The 22,166-nt window shown below is 36.2% G+C and overlaps 2 protein-coding genes across 2 annotated transcripts in view; one reads left to right on the forward strand and one right to left on the reverse strand.

The window, feature by feature from the left end:
- Positions 1 to 266: 266 nt before the first annotated feature.
- Positions 267 to 689, reverse strand: LOC127092163 (secreted RxLR effector protein 161-like). Its single transcript, XM_051030986.1, has one exon. The coding sequence runs from the start codon at positions 687 to 689 to the stop codon at positions 267 to 269; it is 423 nt and encodes a 140-aa protein (XP_050886943.1).
- Positions 690 to 7,561: 6,872 nt separating this feature from the next.
- Positions 7,562 to 22,166, forward strand: part of LOC127092171 (uncharacterized) — a 40,492-nt gene continuing 25,887 nt past the window's right edge. Inside the window, exon 1 of the mRNA XM_051030999.1 lies at positions 7,562 to 9,134. Within this exon, the coding sequence (XP_050886956.1) occupies positions 7,562 to 9,134 (1,573 nt within the window). The remainder of the gene's footprint in view (positions 9,135 to 22,166) is intronic.

The following is a 22,166-nucleotide window of genomic DNA, read 5'->3' on the forward strand; positions in this document are numbered from 1 at the left end:
ACACACAATCATCCCCATGTCATCTCAATGTTAATTGCTATAGATCCTCTATAATGCATAGATTCAGGAAAATTCTTAGTTTTTCAAATTGATAAGCATCCAAATCCTTAGTAAAAATATTCGGCAATTGATTTTCAACTGCAACATGATCAAGCATGATAACCTTGTCTTCAACCAACTCTTTAATGAAATGATGACGTATGTCTATTTGCTTAGTGCCGATGTGTTGAGCATGATTTTTGGAAATATTTATGGCACTCATGTTGTCACAGTATAATGTCATAACATCTTGTTTGACACTCTTTCAGCATTTGTTTAATCCATAGTAATTGAGTGCAATTGTTGCATGTAGCAATATACTCCGCTTTAGCAGTACACAAGGACATGCAATTTTTCTTCTTGTTGAACCATGAAATAAGATCGTTTCCTAGAAAGAACTGTCCACCAAAGGTTCTCTTTCTATCTTCAGCATTCCCAGCCCAACCAGCATCACAATACCCAACAAGAATATTATTGGTGTTGTGAGAATACAAAATTCCATAGTCATTTGTTCCATTTATATATTTAATGATTATTGTAACCTGAGTTAGATGACTAAATTTTGGCTTTGATTTATAATGAGAACAGACTCCCACTGAGAAGGTGGTGTCAGGGTGAATGGTTATAAGGTAAAGAAGGCTACCAATCATGCTTATATAGAGACTTTGATCCACATCAGTTCCTTAATCATCTTTTGTTAACTTGATGTGAGTTGCAACAGGTGTACACTTGTGTCTAGCACTTTTGAGCCCAAATTTATTTACAATGTTCTTGACATATTTTCTCTGAGATGCAAATATTCCTTCCTTAATTTTTTTTACTTGGAACCCAAGGAAGTAAGTGAATTCACCTACTAAGCTCCTTTCAAATTCATACTACATTTATTGAACAAAGTGTTCCATCATCTTATTTGAAATTCCTCCAAATAAGATATCATCCATATAGATCTGAGCAATCATCAATTTTCCTCCTTCTTTCTTGACAAACTGAGTTTTATCAATACCACCTCTATTGTAACCATTAACGATGAGGAATTCAATGATAATTTCATGCCAAGCTCTTGAATCGTGTTTTAACATATATAAATCTTTTTTCAATTTGTAAATAGAATTTTGAACACTATGATCAATGAATCCTTTGTCCAACATAAACTTCTTCATATACGAACCCATTTAGAAAATCACTTTTGACATCTATTTAACACAGCTTGAATTTTAGAAGGCAATATATTCCTAGAAGAAGTCTAATGAATTCAATATGGGCAATTTTATCAAAGGTCTCATCAAAGTCAATACCCTATATTGAGTGTATCCTTAAGCTACCAGGCGAGATTTGTTCCTAGTTATATTCCCATTTTCATCTGACTTGTTCTTGTAGATCCATTTGGTTGCTACGATGTTGGCTGAGTCAGACTTAGAAACCAGTTCCCACACTTTGTTTCTTTCGAACTAAACAAGTCCCTCTTGCATGGGATTTATCTAATAATCGTCAGTCAATTCCTCTTTTACATTTTTAGGCTTAACTTTGTAAATGAAACACATGTTGGCAATCACATCTTTGGATATGGTGATAATTCTGTCATTGAGATTTCCTATCACACTTTCTATAGGATGGTCCTTTTGGATTCTGATAGAAAGACCTTTATTTGTTGACCCTCTTCTTCATCTGAATCTGAATCTTCAACCTCATAATTCATTAACATGTTAGTACATTTATGTCGCTACCAGGGTTTCGGGAGCGAGGAACCAGACAGGCTAAACAAAAGAACTGCCTCCTCAAAGAGAAAGAAAAGGCAAAATCATAAGAGTCGCTACCAAATTTTATTTGGATTTTCTCTATGGGAGAGGAGAGGGAAAATAGTCGATAAAACCCTCAAAAATAAAAGGTGTGCACGTAGGAAGTGCGGATACAGATAAAGAATCGGTCTCGCAACCGAGACTTGGGTTTGGAAGTCGGTTACGCAAGGGGAAGGTATTAGCACCCCTCAAGTCCATGGTACTCCATGGGAACCATTTAGGTTGTCTGCGTATGTGGGTATTTATCTGTAGCGGTAAATTCATGACCATTAAGCTATGGATAAACTTAACGTCAATAAAACCATAGTCACCGCCGCGCTTTTATTGTTTCCAAAGGAAAAGGGAAAAAGTACGAACAAAACCCAAGGATAAGAAGTTTTCAAATCAAAACTAATAAAATGCGAGAGATTACAGGTAATGGGGTTGGTTACACAAAGGGAAGTGTCGCACCCCAAAATTTGACTTTGGCTTTGTTGACCACATCTTGATTAATCTCGTTGTCTCGTATTCATCTCAATTTCTTAAACTTCGCGTGACAACTGGTTTGATTAGGTTTTGTGTGTTTTCGTTGCTTACCGTGTTGTATTTCGTTGTTTTAGCAAAACCTGGCCGATATCGTTGCCTCGTATTTATCTCGCTTATCTCTTTTGTGCGTGGCATCGCTTCGATTAGGTTTTGTGCGTTTTTATCTATTTAATTGTTTGTTTGTCGGTATTTTGACTGTATTTCGAATATATTAGAGTTTTCGTATTGTCCGATTATTTGTGATTGTGTTTGTCAGCGTTTTCGTGATGTCGTGTTGATTTTATTATTGCCTAGGGTTGTTTATTTAATTACGTGTTGTGCCGTGTGATTTAATCGAGTCTGTTTGAGTCGTGTTGTTGATTTTACTGGTTTACCGATTTACTGGTTTATTGGTTTTATCAATCTGTCTGTTTTGTTGTGCAAATTGTCATCGTTTTTATCGCGTTCGTGTCGCTCGATTTTATCGTATTTTAATCGTGTGCCGTTTAATATTATTTGTGCTTAATATTAATTGTGTTTAGTTGTTAATTAGTTTATTTAATTAGGATTAATATTATTTTAGTTTATTATTATTATTATTATTATATAATATATAAATTATATTATTAATTTATGTTAGATATTTTTTTAGATTTCTTATTGTTTAAGTAATCTAAATATATATTATTAATTTATGTTAGATATTTTTTAGGTTTCTTATTGTTTAAGTAATCTAAATATATATTATTAATTTATGTTAGATATTTTTTAGGTTTCCTATTGTTTAAGTAATCTAAATATATATATATATATATAGATGTTGTTAGTAAGAAAAGAGGAAGAAGGTGGATCAGTAAGGAAAAAACGTGTGGTGAGAGAAACAGAGAATTGAAAAGAAATATTTTTCCAAAAGCATTACCGTATTTCACTTGTTCTTCATTTTCGGTAACCCAAAATCGTCCCGATTATTCACCGAAACACAAAACCGATTTCATATCTTTGAAGTTCGTTGAGTCCAGATCACAAATATCCAAGGTTCATTTCATTCCGGCGTCGTTTCACCGATCAAAAGCGACGTTGAAGTCAGGTACTCACGAAGGCAGCCAGCACTGCGTCGGTGACGGTTTCCAGCTTTCGGTCGATCATTTGGACGATCAGAAGTTCATCCTCTTCACACAAGGTAATATTCTTCACTTATCTCTGAAATCGGCTAAGTTCCGGCTTGCCGACATGTGTTTTAATATATTATTTATCTAAATATATATATATATATATATTATTTTTGTCTATTATATATCTAAATAAATATATATATATATATATATATATATATATATATATATATATATATATATATATATATATATATATATATATATATATATATATATATATATATATATATATATATATATATATATATATATATATATATATATATATATATTATATATATATATATATATATATATATATATATATATATATATATATATATATATATATATATATATATATATATATATATATATATATATATATATATATATATATTATCTTTGTATATATATATATTATTTTTGTCTATTATATATTATTTGTCTAAATGTACATATGTATTATTTTTGTCTACTATATATTTATTGTCTAAAATATATATATATATATATATATATATATATATATATATATATATATATATATATATATATATTATATTATATAATATATATATATATATATATATATATATATATATATATATATATTACTTTTGTTTACTAAATATTGTTTATCTTTTATTATTATTTTGCATATATGTTTTATTTAAATGTTAGTTAAATTAATTATTTGTTTAAATGTTTATTTTAATTAAATGTTTATTTATATCAAATGTTTATTTTGTCTAAAGTAAATGTTTATATTGTTTTTTTTATATTTGTTTATGTTGTTACTAACCGTTTCGTTTCAGTTTCAGCTCGATTAACTCCACTGACTATTCGTAATACTAACTATTCATAGCTAACTGTGTTGTAATAATTTACTTTCTCGCATTTTTTGTTTTCTGCATTGTGTGTTTAATCGTATTGTTCACGTTTTATGTTAAAAAATCGAAAAATCCAAAAAGAGAAACCCGATGCGATTCCAACGGTCGCCGTTTAAGAAACCCTTTTCACACACTCATAAGCTTACTCTTGGGCTTTCCTGTAATGAGCCCATTTATTTATTTCTTTAGGGTTTAGGCTCGTTCAAATCTAAAATCAGCAAAACAGACTTTCCCCTTTTCTTTTGGGAGAACTACGTGGATTCTGATTTCTCCATTGCGCCTTGGAGATACGTAGGCATGATGTCTACGACTTTATCGAGTCCAAAAGCAATAAAATCAAGTTCTTTTCTCATCTCCCCAATCAAACGATCAAAGCGAAAAAAGCAAAGCATTCACATAAACATAAGCAAAAAGGTTCCTGTGGAGTACCACAGATGTAGAGGGTGCTAATACCTTCCCTTTGCATAACCAACCCCCGAACCCGTAACTCTAAAGGGATTTATCGTTATTTTTCCCTTCCTCTTTTTGGATAAAATAAAAGACGGTGGCGACTCTTGCATTTAAAATATTTTTCAAACGGGTTAAGTTCAATCAATACTTAATCTCGTGAAAAATCCCGCCGCGACAGAATGGCGACTCTGCTGGGGACACAATGATTAAACTTATTTGAGGGTTTAGCCTATCTTTGCTTGTTTATATGTTTGCTTTGTGGATATTTGCTAAATTGTATTGTTTGTAATGTTTGTTATTTTGGGTTTTGGGGGATACTTGTGATAAATCCTATACCCGGATTTGGGGCACATTTGAGATAGAATGGATGATAATTCAGGTTGACTTGATAGGAGACAATCCTTACCGAGTTGACTTGAGCCTTTGTCCGCTTGGTGGAGGCCTCTTTGAGGGTGATAGTGCTAAACAAGTCATTTGTGAGGCATTGTTGCTTTCGACGGGCCCGTGAAGCCAAAGACCTTAGTTTACCTTTACCCCATCTTGGCCTTACTTAGGATGTGATGCGGTGACCACTTCGGACCAAAAGTCTGGTTTGGTTGATACGCGATATCACACTCAAGCGAGATTCTTTTGAGAATAATATTGGAAAGCGAGCAGTTGCTTAACCCGATATTATCCGAAGAAGGATCCATAACCTTGGGAACTTTTAGAACCCGTTTGGCAGGTGAACCTTAGAACTTATCTTGGGGCTGTCCTAAACTCCATGCTGGTGATGAACTTTGAGCCTTGTATTGTTTGACCATGTTTGTGTTTGTTGCATTCACGCATGACATGCATTCATTCCCATCATTTCAACCTTTTTCCAAGGAACTTAAAGTGAGGATTGCAAATATTGCAGGAAACATGGATTTTGGACGGAGAAGTGTGAAAAAGTACAATCTCATCAATCCAAAGATAGATGAACTAAAGAAACTGGTTTCTTCGATCGCAGATCCTATTGGTTTCAGAGACAGATATGGGGCACTTATATCTTTATTGACACTTAGGATGGAAGAAGGGTTATTGCAGACATTAGTACAGTTCTATGATCCAGTCTATCACTGTTTCACATTCCCAGACTATCAACTCATGCCTACATTGGAAGAGTATGCCCAGTTGCTTCACATCCCAGTTGCTGATACAGTACCTTTCTCTGGTTCAGAAAAGTTACCCGAGCACAGTTCTCTTGCAAAAGTGTTGTACATGAAGAAGTCAGAATTCAAGAATAACTTCACCACCAAAGGAGGACTTCCAGGTTTCACTGCCAAGTTCTTAATGGGGAAGGTTTCTTATTTTGCCAGTCAAGGTTGTGATATTATTGTGGAGCATCTGTTTGCCTTGTTGATCTACGGTTTGTTACTATTTCCTAATATTGAAGGTTTTGTGGATTCATATGCTATACGCATCTTCCTAAGTGGTAATCCTGTTCCAACTTTGCTCGGAGACACCTATCATTCCATCCATTACCGTACTTTGAAAGGAGGAGGAACCATAGTCTGCTGTATACCTTTACTCTACAAATGGTTTGTCTCTCATCTTCCTAAGTCAGCTACTTTTTGGGATCGCAAGTCAGGACTTCAGTGGTCACAGAGGATTATGTCTCTTACCCAGTCAGATATTGCATGGTATAGTAGAGTTTTAGACGATGTGAAGATCATTGATAGTTGCGGGGAGTTCCCCAATGTGCCCCTCATGGGCACAAAGGGAATCATTTCTTATAATCCAGTACTTGCTAGGAGACAACTCGGTTACCCTGTGAAGGACAAGCCTCCTAACATTCTTTTAGAAGGTATTTTCTTGAGGGATAACGAGGAGGACCCTACCATGAAAGAGAGAGTAGTAAGAGCTTGGCATCGTGTTTGTCGCAAAGGGAGACTTGAATTGGGTAAGAAAGAGTGTACCTCCTATGAGCCGTACCTCCAGTGGATCAGAGCCAGAGCTATACAGTTGAAAATGCCATACCCACATCATGATCCTATCAAACCCGCTCCGTTGAAGACCCCCTACCTTCCGCTAGATGACAAAGAAGAACTCCAAGCCACCTTGGAGAGGGTCAAGAAAGAGAGAGACGCTTGGAAGGATAAGGCCCAGGTGCTCGAAATGGAAAATGAAGAACTTCAGAGACAGTTAAAGGAGCAGAGTGGAGAAGATCGTGCAGGTAAACGTCCAAGGGTGCAAGAGGATTTATTTTCCTCAGGCACAACAGATTACTCCCAGATTCCACAACCCTCAGGTGCATGGAAAGGTCTTGTAGACAGTTTGGTGAAGGAGAAAGCTTTTATGCAGAAGGCCTATGAAGAAAGAATTGAGAGACTTGAAGGACAACTCCTACTTGTTTATGCTCGTCCTGATGACACATGTCCTTAAATGGTTTTCTTGGTTGTATTTTGGGTTGATAACTTTGTTTTGTTATCAAAAATGTTTGCAATTCTATCTTTTCCTTCACTTAGAGTTCCTTGGAAAATCATTCATTTTGCATATCCATGCATCACGTGCATACAGGTTGTCTGTCTTGGTCCAGTCTTCTAACAGTTGCTTCCCGCCAGCAGATCCATTTCAAGCTGACGCATAATTACAACACAAGAGCCAACTACAAAAGAAGAATGGAGATAACAGATAACGAGAACCGAGAATTAAAAGCTCAGGTTGACCGCCTTTCTGCTATGGTATCCTGACCTTCAAGAACATGGGTCCCAATGTGAAGGACAATCCAATGCCAAGTCATGGTCCTTCATCAGTGAACAATATAGAAGTTTGTCTCAATGAACAACGTGTTACGAAGAAAGAGGAGATTCGGCAGTCTTTGGTTGAAATTCATTCTGTTTTATGTGCTCATGGTCTATTCCAACATAACCACCAGATCTGTGGTACATGTTTAGTCAATTCAAGAGGTTGTAGAAAGATTCAAGATGATTTGCAAGGCGTCCTTGATCAGGGTTTGATTCAGATTTCTAGACAAGTGAGTTCTCCAGAATCACAAGAACAAGAGGTGAATGTCATCATTCCTTGCTTCAACATTTCAGAGAAAGTAGAGATAGCTTATCATCCGAGGGAGCCAGTGGTGATTTGCCCTCCGGGCCCAATGCCTTACACTTCAGATAAAGCGGTCCCCTACCGCTATGCAGCAACTATTATTGAGAACGGTAAAGAGGTCGAGATTAAAACCTTAGCCTCAGTTACCAATATCGCAGCAAATAGCCGAATGACGCGCAGTGGCCGTGTGTTCGCTCCGCCGGTTATCCCAAGTAGAAATGTTGAGAAAGATCCAGTAGTCGTGGTACCAGTGACAAGAGAAGCAGAAGGGAAAACAAGCAATTCAACCCTTGACAAAGAAACAGATGAACTACTCAGAATTATCAAGCTCAGTGACTACAAAGTGGTAGATCAGTTGCTACAGACACCGTCAAAAATCTCGATCCTGTCCTTATTATTGAACTCAGGTGTCCACAGAGAAGCATTACTGAAGGTGCTTGATCAAGCCTTTGTAGAACAGGATATAACAGCAGAGCAGTTCAACAATGTTGTAGGCAGCATCACTTCGTGCAATGGCTTAGGCTTTTGTGATGAAGAACTGCCAGAAGAAGGAAAGAATCACAACTTCGCTCTCCATATCTCAGCCAATTGTCAAGGGGATTCTTTGTCTAATATCCTAATTGACACCGGTTCATCTCTGAATGTCATGCCCAAGTCTACCTTGTTGAAGCTAAAGTATAAAGGGGGGCAAATGCGGCACAGTGGAATTATTGTGAAAGCATTCGATGGATCAAGAAAAACAGTCATTGGAGAAGTTGATTTGCCTATTGGTATTGGACCACACGTATTCCAGATCACTTTCCAGGTTATGGACATAGTGCCAGCTTATAGCTGTCTGCTCGGACGCCCATGGATTCATGAGGCGGGTGCCATTACATCCACGTTACACCAAAAGTTAAAGTTTTTCAAGAATGGGCAAATAGTGACGGTTAATGGGGAGCAGGCTATGTTGATTAGCCACCTTTCATCGTTTAGTGTGATAGAAGCAGACGAAATGGCTGTTCAAACTCCATTTCAGGCCCTGACCATCGATGATTACAAGAAAAGTGAAGGTTCAATCGCGTCATTCAAAGACGCCCAGCAGATTGTCAAGACAGGTCCTACAGAAATGTGGGGCAAGGTGATAGAGTTGTCAGAAAACGTTAACCATGCAGGATTAGGCTTTGTTGATGGAAAACAAGTGCAGACTTCAGTGGTGCGACCTTTCAAAGATATCTTTCACAGCGGTGGGTTTATCAACATGGTAGCAGTTGAGGAGGATACTTTTGAGGGAAAGACAGAAGACGAAGGCCCCAGATTTGTGACACCAGGAGTAGTTATGAAGAACTGGACCGCAGTTGACATCCCACATTGTGTCCACATATCAAAGTAATTAAGCTTTTCAGTTTTCAAAAATCTTCCGCTTTAGCCCAAAGCGCGAAGCATTAATTTTGTAAAATGGGCACTTTTGTCAAAAACGTACTATCCATGAAAAAGATCTTTTGTGTTCCTATACACTTGTGTCCTTTTATCTTTTCAGCTTTTTCGGAAAATGGTAACAAAAAAAAACCTTAAAAAGAACACATTTTTGCATGTCATGGTCAGTCCTCTAAAAACAATTGTTTGTACAGGTTACTTAAACCCGTTGAACACAATGACATCATGCCCTCTCCCAACTTTGAACATTCTGTATTCGAAGCTGAAGAGGAAGAGTGGGATGAGATTCCAGAAGAGGTCGCCCGCCAGCTTGAAAATGAAGAAGACACTATTCAGCCATACAAGGAGCCTTTGGAAACAGTCAACTTGGTTTCGGAAGAAAATGTGAAAGAAGTCAAAATTGGAGCATTGTTATCCCCACAGGTCAAGGAGCAATTGATCAGCCTGTTGAAAGAGTATGTAGATGTGTTTGCTTGGTCTTATCAAGATATGCCTGGTCTCGACACTGACATCGTAGAGCACAAGCTACCTTTGAAGCTAGAATGTCCACCGGTCAAACAGAAATTAAGAAGAACACATCCAGATATGGCCGTCAAAATTAAAGAAGAAGTTCTGAAGCAAATAGATGCTGGTTTTCTTGCCACTTCAGTGTATCCATAGTGGATAGCAAATATTGTGCCAGTTCCTAAGAAGGACGGGAAGGTACGAATGTGTGTCGACTATCGTGACTTAAATAGAGCAAGCCCAAAGGATGATTTCCCCCTGCCTCACATTGACATGTTGGTAGACAATACAGCAAAGTTTGACATATTCTCCTTCATGGACGGATTCTCCGGGTATAACCAGATCAAAATGGCTCCCGAAGACATGGAAAAAACTACATTCATAACACCATGGGGAACATTCTGTTATCAAGTGATGCTGTTTGGGTTGAAGAACGCAGGTGCTACTTACCAGCGAGCCATGACAACGCTCTTTCACGACATGATGCACAAAGAGATTGAGGTTTATGTGGATGACATGATCGCGAAGTCTCGTTCAGAAGAAGGTCACTTAGTGGATCTATTGAAGCTGTTTCAACGATTGAGGAAGTTCCGTCTTCGCCTCAATCCGAACAAATGCACATTTGGCGTCAGGTCAGGTAAACTCTTGGGCTTCATTGTCAGCCAAAAAGGCATTGAAGTTGATCCAGATAAAGTAAAAGCTATCCAAGAGATGCCCGCACCAAAAACAGAAAGGCAAGTGAGAGGTTTTCTAGGACGATTGAATTACATATCCCGGTTTATTTCTCACATGACTGCCACTTGTGAACCTATCTTCAAATTGCTGAGAAAGAGTCAGAATTGTGTTTGGACAGAGGATTGTCAGAAAGCATTTGACAGTATCAAAGAGTACCTCATGGAGCCTCCTATCTTGTTACCACCTGTTGCTGGAAGACCGTTGGTTATGTATTTGACAGTGCTTGAGAATTCTATGGGCTGTATTCTGGGTCAACAAGACGAAACTGGAAAGAAAGAGCATGCCATTTACTACTTAAGCAAGAAATTTACTGACTGTGAATCACGATACTCCTTACTCGAGAAGACATGTTGTGCATTGGCTTGGGCTGCTAAGAGATTGAGGCAGTATATGTTAAGTCACACCACTTGGTTGATATCCAAAATGGATCCAATCAAGTACATTTTTGAGAAGCCTGCACTCACTGGTAAGATTGCAAGATGGCAGATGCTGTTATCAGAATATGACATTGAGTATCATACCCAGAAAGCTATCAAGAGCAGTGTGTTGGCTGAGTACCTTGCTCACCAACCCGTTGAAGATCACGATGATAATGAGGATGAGTTTCCTGATGAAGATGTCATGTTCCTAAAATCCAGAGATTGTGAAGAGCCACTTCCTGAAGAAGGGCCTGAACCAGATTCTCAATGGGGTTTAGTATTTGATGGAGCTTCCAACGTTTATGGACATGGAGTAGGTGCAGTCATTATCACTCCAGAAGGTTCTCATATTCCTTTCACGGCAAGAATTTGCTTTGAATGTACAAACAACATTGCTGAATATGAAGCCTGTATCATGGGTCTTGAAGAAGCCATTGACCTCCGCATCAAAAATCTTACTGTTTATGGTGACTCAGCGTTAGTTATCAATCAGATCAAAGGAGAATGGGAAACACGCCACCCTGGCTTGATCCCATACAAAGACTATGCAAGAAGATTGTTGACTTTCTTCACCAAGGTTGAATTGCATCACATTCCTCGGGATGAGAATCATATGGCGGATGCTCTAGCTACGTTGTCTTCAATGTATCAAGTGGGTTTTCCAAACGAAGTACCCAGAATTGTGATCAAGCGACTTGATAGACCAACACATGTGTTTACAGCTGAGGCCAGTTTTGATGATAAACCATGGTACCACGATATCAAGCATTTCCTTCAGACTCAGGAGTATCCTCTTGGAGCAACAGAAAAAGATAAAAAGACTTTGAGAAGATTGTCAGGCAGTTTCTTCCTTAATCAGAATGTGCTCTATAAGAGGAATTATGACATGGTCTTACTCAGATGTGTTGACAAAAAGGAAGCAGAAATGTTGATGAAAGAAGTTCACGAAGGGTCCTTTGGTACTCATGCAAACGGCCACTCTATGTCAAGAAAGATGTTGAGAGCTGGTTACTACTGGTTGACCATGGAATCAGATTGCTGCAAATTTGTAAAGAAGTGTCACAAATGTCAGATCTACGCTGATAAGGTTCATGTACCACCAACCTTTTTGAATGTGATTTCTGCTCCTTGGCCATTCTCAATGTGGGGCATTGACATGATCGGTATGATTGAACCCAAAGCTTCCAACGGACACCGTTTCATTCTCGTGGCAATTGATTACTTCACCAAATGGGTGGAAGCAGCTTCGTATGCAAAGGTGACAAAGCAAGTGGTGGTCAGATTCATCAAAAATAATCTCATTTGCCGATATGGCATTCCAAACAAGATCATCACTGACAATGGCTGCAATCTGAACAACAAAATGATGGATGAATTATGTGAAAGTTTCAGGATCGAGCATCACAACTCTTCTCCTTACCGTCCCAAGATGAATGGGGCAGTTGAAGCTGCAAATAAGAATATCAAGAAGATCATTCAAAAGATGGTTGTTACCTACAAAGATTGGTATGAAATGCTGCCTTTTGCACTACACGGATATAGAACATCAGTCCGTACTTCAACTGGGGCAACCCCATTTCACTTGTATACGGTATGGAAGTTGTGTTACCGATAGAGGTTGAAATTCCATCAATGAGGATACTAATGGAAACTCAGTTGTCAGAGGCTGAATGGTGTCAAAGCAGATACGATCAGTTGAATTTGATTGAAGAAAAAAGAATGACTGCCTTGTGCCATGGACAGTTATATCAAAAGAGAATGAAGCAGGCATTTGATAGGAAGGTTAAGCCGAGAGAATTCAAAGAGGGTGACCTTGTGCTCAAGAAGATGATACTATTTCACAATGATTCTAGGGGCAAGTGGACTCCTAACTATGAAGGACCCTATGTTGTCAAGAAAGCCTTCTCAGGCGGTGCTTTAATTCTTACAAACATGGATGGTGAAGAGCTTCCACGTCCCGTGAATACAGATGCAGTCAAGAAATACTTCGCCTAAAAAATGAAAAGAACAGCTCGCTAAGTTGAAAACCCGAAAGGGCGGCTTAGGCAAAAATGAGTGTCTCGGTGGACTGAAAACCTGAAAGGGCGGTCCAAGCAGAAATTAGAGACATAAAAAAACAAAGAGAATATTATCCCGGTAGATTGGAAACCCGAAAGGGCAATCTAGGCAAAAGTTAGGGATTTCAGGCAAGTAACTGCATAACAGAGATAAGATCATTGAAGTATCAGAATATTTTCAACAGTTCTCCAACTTTCTCAAGGCTGCAATACAGGTCAAAAGTGGAAGAGAGAATGATGTCATTGTAGTTCAACGTACCCTTTTTCCACGAAATTACCATTTTCCAATTTGTAAAGATCTATGGAATCACGCTGTTGGCTGATTACCATCCTATCAAATCAATTTGAGCCTTTCTATATTTCTTGGCACTCTTAATTTTCATTTCAATTTACGAAAGTTCTTTTACTTTGACAGATATGTTTTGAAACAAAAGTTTTGAATTAAAAACAGTTTTTGAAAACTATAAAGATTATTTACTTTGATTTGTGGACATCAATAAAAGGATTGAGACATGCGGTCCCAGTAATTCTAAAATCAGGTGATTCCAACTAGACATGTTCATGTTACTATCCTCATATGTATATGATGAAAAGATCTCCACAGGTGTCTTGGCAGTAATATTTCTCCAGTAGAGGTTGTGATTCTGGATATCCCCAGTTTTGCTTCCTAGTTTTCCTCAAGAGATCATGCAAGAAATATTTCAAGAAGATTGTTCCCTTCACTTGGGGCATGAAGACTCCCCGGTTAATTGATCATGAAGACTTTGATCCAGGTTTTAAGTTACAGATTTGGCCTATGGGATTACTACAGGTATTTCCCCAGTAATTTATTAAGGAGGGATCAGCAATGTCCCCAGCAGAGGATGAGAAGGAAGCTTTGATTTCCCCGAGCAGGAGTAATACAAAGGTCTCCATCCCTCAGCGAGTGAAGAAAGTTGATATTCAGAAACTACAGGGAATCTCCTGTTGTTCTCTGTCCATTCAATAGAAGGATATGTCTCCTCCTCAGTAATGTTTTGTAGTAAAGAAGAGTGTGTTGCATTTTAAGCAAATTCAAGAATTACAGGATTCCTCCTGAATTCTCATTTACATTCAAAGGTCAGACATCACTGTTCCCCGGCAGAGTCTCCTAGAGGAAAGATCTCGTAACCAGATATCAGACACCATAATCCCCTGCAGAGTCTTCAGATACAGAAAGTCTCCATGATAATTAAAGCAAAAAAATCAAGGATAGATTTCCCCTATATTCTTATTCCCTGGAAAGATACCACCTATCCCCAGCGGACTTTATCCCCAGCAGAGTCTTCCAGAAGAATAATCCCTTCTGCATTATCAGCAAATTCAAGAATTGCAGGACTTCTCTTACAATATCATCTTATTTCCAGAGGATAACACCTTGTATCCCCAGCGGAGTCCTCAGAAAGGTCCAATCCTCATATACCTCACAAATTCAAGAACCACAGGGAATCTCCTGCATTTTTGAAGTAGAAGGCATCTCCATTCTTCTACGGAATCCTCAGCAGAGACAGACTTTTAAAGAAACCTGGATATGGTGCTCTTGTACCAATTCCCCAGCAAGTCTTTGTACTACTCCCTAGCGAGTCTCGGTGCAAATCTCCAGCAAGTCCTTATGCAGCTGTTAACATTTTTAGTTATTCCTAGTTTTGTCTGTCCATCATGCATTCATTACTAAATATTCATGCATATCTATGACATATCATGCTTGCATTCATATGCACCTTTTTTCCTTGTTTATATTGTGGGTTGAGTCAATCTCTCCATATAGAGTATCCTCATAAGCAGCAAAATACCTTTTATTGGTCATGTTCCCCACAGAGATCTATGCCTCGTGGAAGATGGTTGTTTCAGTTGTAAATCCTGATGAGTTCATTCCTCTTCAGTTGAAGTCTTGTTTGACTGTTTCATTCTAGTTCTATCCTAGTTTGAACCTCGTGTCTCCAGATAAAGCTCAGAAATTGCCAGTAAAAGAAGGCAACAATATAGTCTTTGTGACTCTCATTCAGTAAAACAGACATGACAGATATTGTGTCCAAGTCCTTTATGCCTTCATCTTTGAGTTGGTACCCGTTACAAACTTGAGTTACCTACATCCATGAGTGGTAACCTTTGTTATCCCTCGGATAAATTAATTACTATCTCCATCTATGAGTTGATAACATCCTCACAGAAAGTTCCATGGTTCTACCTGCAACTTTGAGCTGGTAGCGTGCTTTCGTCTTTGAGTTTAGCACAGATTCCTTTTGATTCCACCTTCATCTTTGAGTTGGTGAAGTACCTGCAACTTTGAGCTGGTAATATGCATTCATATTTGAGTTCGCACATTTTCCTGTGATTCCATCTTCGTCTTTGAGTTGATGGAGTACCTTCATCTATGAGTAGGGTATGTTTGATCCTTGTTGAACTGATAGTGTGCTTTCATCTTTGAGTCTGCACAGATAACTTCTGATTCCATCTTCGTCTTTGAGTTGATGGAGTACCTTCATCTATGAGTTAGGTACATTTTGTCCTTCCACCGTCATCTTTGAGTCGGTAATGATAAACATCTCCAGGAAAATATGTTCTAAATTCTTTTAAACACCTTTGTCAATGAATCGGTGGTTGCCTTCAACTTTGAGTCGGCATTTCTCTGTCTACCTCATCAATGAGTTGGTAGTGTGCATTCAACTGTAAGTATGCACAATGATCCTTAGATCTGATTCTTCATCTACACCATCATCAATGAGTTGGAATTTGATTTCCCTAGCAGTGTTATTATCAATCTTTTGAAGCTTGCCTTCAACTTTGAGTTGGCATGTCCTGTTTACCTCATCAATGAGTGGGTAGTGAGCTGTCAACCATGAGTCAACGCAGTTCGATTCTTATTATGCCCTTGTTATACCTTCATCCTTGAGTTGGTATTCATCTTTTCTGTTACCTCCATCTTTGAGTTGGTAATGTACTGTCACATCAGTACTCTTGTTATATTGATCTTTTCCCACTTTCATCTATGAGATAGTGATGTATCGTCATGCATTGAGTCGATATCTCTTTTCCTCCTATTTTCCATCTATGAATAGGTAGTGAATCTTCCCCAGCTGAGTGTTCTCAGTGTTTACCTTCATGCATTGAGTCGGTGTATGTCCTTCCCCAGTAGAGTTTGCACTCCTGTGTCTCTGTGTCTGTCTGTCTTTTGCATCATGCATACATGCATTTGCGGTCAAATTTTGTGGCGTTTGTCATATTTAATTACCTTACGCCATTCGATAGCCTCCGGCTATCTGGCCTAAGTTAATTAAATAGGGGCATCTGTCGCACCCCAAAATTTGACTTTGGCTTTGTTGACCACATCTTGATTAATCTCGTTGTCTCGTATTCATCTCAATTTCTTAAACTTCGCGTGACAACTGGTTTGATTAGGTTTTGTGTGTTTTCGTTGCTTACCGTGTTGTATTTCGTTGTTTTAGCAAAACCTGGCCGATATCGTTGCCTCGTATTTATCTCGCTTATCTCTTTTGTGCGTGACATCGCTTCGATTAGGTTTTGTGCGTTTTTATCTATTTAATTGTTTGTTTGTCGGTATTTTGACTGTATTTCGAATATATTAGAGTTTTCGTATTGTCCGATTATTTGTGATTGTGTTTGTCAGCGTTTTCGTGATGTCGTGTTGATTTTATTATTGCCTAGGGTTGTTTATTTAATTACGTGTTGTGCCGTGTGATTTAATCGAGTCTGTTTGAGTCGTGTTGTTGATTTTACTGGTTTACCGGTTTACTGGTTTATTGGTTTTATCAATCTGTCTGTTTTGCTGTGCAAATTGTCATCGTTTTTATCGCGTTCGTGTCGCTCGATTTTATCGTATTTTAATCGTGTGCCGTTTAATATTATTTGTGCTTAATATTAATTGTGTTTAGTTGTTAATTAGTTTATTTAATTAGGATTAATATTATTTTAGTTTATTATTATTATTATTATATAATATATAAATTATATTATTAATTTATGTTAGATATTTTTTTAGGTTTCTTATTGTTTAAGTAATCTAAATATATATTATTAATTTATGTTAGATATTTTTGAGGTTTCTTATTGTTTAAGTAATCTAAATATATATTATTAATTTATGTTAGATATTTTTTAGGTTTCCTATTGTTTAAGTAATCTAAATATATATATATATATATATATATATATATATATATATATATATATATATATATATATATATATATATATATATATATATATATATATATATATATATATATATATATATATATATATATATATATATATATATATATATATATTAGTAAGAAAAGAGGAAGAAGGTGGATCAGTAAGGAAAAAACGTGTGGTGAGAGAAACAGAGAATTGAAAAGAAATATTTTTCCAAAAGCATTACCGTATTTCACTTGTTCTTCATTTTCGGTAACCCAAAATCGTCCCGATTATTCACCGAAACACAAAACCGATTTCATATCTTTGAAGTTCGTTGAGTCCAGATCACAAATATCCAAGGTTCATTTCATTCCGGCGTCGTTTCACCGATCAAAAGCGACGTTGAAGTCAGGTACTCACGAAGGCAGCCAGCACTGCGTCGGTGACGGTTTCCAGCTTTCGGTCGATCATTTGGACGATCAGAAGTTCATCCTCTTCACACAAGGTAATATTCTTCACTTATCTCTGAAATCGGCAAAGTTCCGGCTTGCCGACATGTGTTTTAATATATTATTTATCTAAATATATATATATATATATATATATATATATAATATATATATATATTATTTTTGTCTATTATATATCTAAATATATATATATATATATATATATATATATATATATATATATTATTTTTGTCTATTATATATCTAAATATATATATATATATATATATATATATATATATATATATATATATATATATATATATATATATATATATATATATATATATATATATATATATATTATCTTTGTATATATATATATTATTTTTGTCTATTATATATTATTTGTCTAAATGTACATATATATTATTTTTGTCTACTTGTCTAAAATATAAATATATAAATATATATATATATATATATATATATATATATATATATATATATATATATATATTACTTTTGTTTATTAAATATTGTTTATCTTTTATTATTATTTTGCATATATGTTTTATTTAAATGTTAGTTAAATTAATTATTTGTTTAAATGTTTATTTATATCAAATGTTTATTTTGTCTAAAGTAAATGTTTATATTGTTTTTTTTATATTTGTTTATGTTGTTACTAACCGTTTCGTTTCAGTTTCAGCTCGATTAACTCCACTGACTATTCGTAATACTAACTATTCATAGCTAACTGTGTTGTAATAATTTACTTTCTCGCATTTTTTATTTTCTGTATTGTGTGTTTAATCGTATTGTTCACGTTTTATGTTAAAAAATCGAAAAATCCAAAAAGAGAAACCCGATGCGATTCCAACGGTCGCCGTTTAAGAAACCCTTTTCACACACTCATAAGCTTACTCTTGGGCTTTCCTGTAATGAGCCCATTTATTTATTTCTTTAGGGTTTAGGCTCGTTCAAATCTAAAATCAGCAAAACAGACTTTCCCCTTTTCTTTTGGGAGAACTACGTGGATTCTGATTTCTCCATTGCGCCTTGGAGATACGTAGGCATGAAGTCTACGATTTTATCGAGTCTAAAAGCAATAAAATCAAGTTCTTTTCTCATCTCCCCAATCAAACGATCAAAGCGAAAAAAGCAAAGCATTCACATAAACATAAGCAAAAAGGTTCCTGTGGAGTACCACAGATGTAGAGGGTGCTAATACCTTCCCTTTGCATAACCAACCCCCGAACCCGTAATTCTAAAGGGATTTATCGTTATTTTTCCCTTCCTCTTTTTGGATAAAATAAAAGACGGTGGCGACTCTTGCATTTAAAATATTTTTCAAACGGGTTAAGTTCAATCAATACTTAATCTCGTGAAAAATCCCACCGCGACAGGAAGGTGTTAGCATCCAAAGTGTCCTAGGTACTCCTAAGGAGCCCCCTTTTATGTGTGTATGTGTTTTTGGTATAAAATGATGTTTGCAATAAATAAAGTGACGGGATGAGAAAAGAATTCATTAGTTATATTTTTATGTTTGACAAGACCTTCGGACTTGTGCCTACATACCAACATAAAAATGAGGGATAAAAACCTCTAGTTCGTGGTAACAATTTCAAAATGAGTTGATTGCTTTTAGTAAAAGTTAAAGTTTGAAAGAGGCACAAAATGCCTAAAAGAGTTTGAATGAGTATTAGTTCTTTTTGTATTTTGAAATTTTAAGTAAATATGATTAGATTCATTTACAAATTTGATTTAAGAAAAGTGTTAAAAATGCAATGGCATAAGGCCAAAGTTTCTAGTTTGCAATGGGGTCTAAGTTTTAAAAAAATCATAAGCAAATAAGATTTTGAAAAGAGGGAGAGATTTGAAATTTAAGAAGTGGGAGGAGATGAAGAGATTAATCTTAAGCAAAAATTTAAAAGTTAAGAGTTGAAAAGATCTGATCAATGGGATGCAATCCAATAGACAAAAATTTCTTTTAGAAACCCACTTTTCCTTTGAACTTTAAAATCAAGCAATATCAATAAGCAAGCAAGATGAAGAGCAAGGTATCAAATAAAGATAGCCACATCCAAGCTAGCAACTTCATGGTATTCTTCATCATCTTCCCCATGTATCAGATGACATACTCCTTGAATGACTCAGAATAAGGCATTAGACACAGGTTCAAAGTAACATTTGCATCAAGACCATGTTGCAGATGAACTCAAGTGGATCCCAATACTTGCATCAGATGAAAGCTCGCATCACAATGACTTGGTTTCAAAAATGTTGGCATTGGCCAAGTCCTTTTGCATAGGGAATGTTGCCTAATTCTAAGTCCAAAGCTCAGATCAAATCCAACAATCCACACAAACAGTTTTTAAGGGTTTTTGTTATTTATTATGTACTTTAAGGTCCTAAGACCATCCAACACAAACAAGGTATACAAACAAATATATACAATCACAATATATGGCCCAAGTGAGCAAAGTGAAAATGGCATAAACATAAACAAGTTAAATGATATGTATAATGACAAATGATAAACGACTTGAATTTAAAGTGCATAAAGTAAATGACTTGAAATTAAAAATTTAGTCAAATGTTAGTTGATTAGAAGTTAGTGAAGTTTTGCCTTTTAATTATTTAAGTCATTCTTTGGAGAACACTCAACCCTCTATTCACAAGCATGGATCCTTGAACTAAGACATCGTTCAAAGGAAGGAAAAAATACCAAGTTTCCGCACAATACCATGAAAGGGGGGAGACTTACAATCTCACTTACTAGAATGTTATGCCTTTGGGTCAAAATTTAGCGCTATGTTAAGCAATCGTAACTGGACTTATGTAGAAGTCACAACTATATGAGGCCAGGCAATAAAGATTTTGGTGTTAATGCATGTTAAAGATATGATATAATGAACCATACTCCTAAAACATATCACACACAAAGAAGATGAACAAAGGGTGGACCTAATATCATCCATACTTGTATTGGTTCATGAACCAATTTGCCTTAGGATATTGAGATTTCATTGGCCAATGAGAGGAATGGGATAGAAAGGGATTGAAGATGAAGAGGGAGGGGAGATGAGACAAACACAAATTGGTCATGGGAGGAGTTTTATCAAATTAAAACCATTCATTCATTTTGGGAGATGAAATGTACATTTCATCCATCCCCTAAATCCAATGATTTTAATCCAACAAAAGTCAAATCTACCTTGACTAAAGCTCAAACACATAGTCAAACTTCACAAGTCAATAAAAATGGCTCAACACAATTTATTTTCAATTAAAAAAATTAAAAAACAATTAAAAATGCATTAAATTAAATTATGTTTTATCAAAAACCTAAAACCTCTTCAAAACACCAAATAAATGGCCAAGAGATTTATCATAGGTCAAACAAGGTCAAAGGACCTTGGAGAATTTTTTTCAATATTTTTTGAAAAGTCAGAAGTATATTTAAACAATTAAAAATATACACAAAAACAATTAAATTATGAAAAATATCAATATTTGAATTTTTTTGGTGAAACTCCCATATTTCTTGGATCAATAATGAAATTAATATGAATTAATGAAAATAATGCAAATAAAAGAAATTAACAGAAATTCAAAAAAACGTGGACCATCTGATCTCCCTCATTAATTGAGGTGGCAGATCAGATGGATCAGCGCGCGCATTCCACATGGACCTAAGTCAATTGAGAAGCACGCGTGGTAATCAGAAACAATGCATAATATTAAAACAATTTAAATGGATCTTATGGTTGAGATGCTTCCAACACATCGTCGGAGCCAGAGCTCCGGTCTTCTTCTCTGGTGGACCTCACCGGACTGTTCCACCTTCAACCATCACCAAAATGAAAAAGCAAGACATGGATTTAAAGAAAAAATGCTCAAGAGCTCGAATCTGCCCTCAATTTTGTCTAACTCCAAGTATATGAGAAGATACAGGGAGTTGAATTTTGAGGATCATGAACTGAGTTGCTTCGATTTGACCTCAAAGCAACTCAATCTTGTTGCCTACATTGGTAGGACTTAAGACAACCAAAAATCTACAAGAATAGTGGAGAATTGAGATAGAATCGAAGAGGAGAAGTTTCTGAAAAATCACCTTCGAGTTAATCCAATTTCACTTGATCTTGATCTGGATTTGATTGCTTTCTCCTCCTCTTGCTTGCAGAAACCAAATGGAATGAAAATGGAAGTGAATTTCTAGAGTTTGAACTTCCAAACAGATGGTGAAGCTCAAGATCGATTTCAAGAGAAATCTCAGAAAATTATATGGAAGTGAGGGTTTGCAATGGTCTAGCAAAGCTTGGGCAAGATGTTGATGATGAATCTGAAGCCTCGAGTTTGTTTAAATAGGCAATGTGTTTGATATTTGCACCACTTGAAAATTGGACAAAATTAGCACCTTCCTTTCATGGGTGCATGAGAAATCATTTGGGCCTAAAGAGTGATGCAATCCAATTCAAAATTGTGTACAAAGTCTGCTGAAAGCATCATGTGCA

This window comes from Lathyrus oleraceus, chromosome 1, assembly GCF_024323335.1.
Source record: "Lathyrus oleraceus cultivar Zhongwan6 chromosome 1, CAAS_Psat_ZW6_1.0, whole genome shotgun sequence".
Taxonomy (NCBI): Eukaryota; Viridiplantae; Streptophyta; class Magnoliopsida; order Fabales; family Fabaceae; genus Lathyrus; species Lathyrus oleraceus.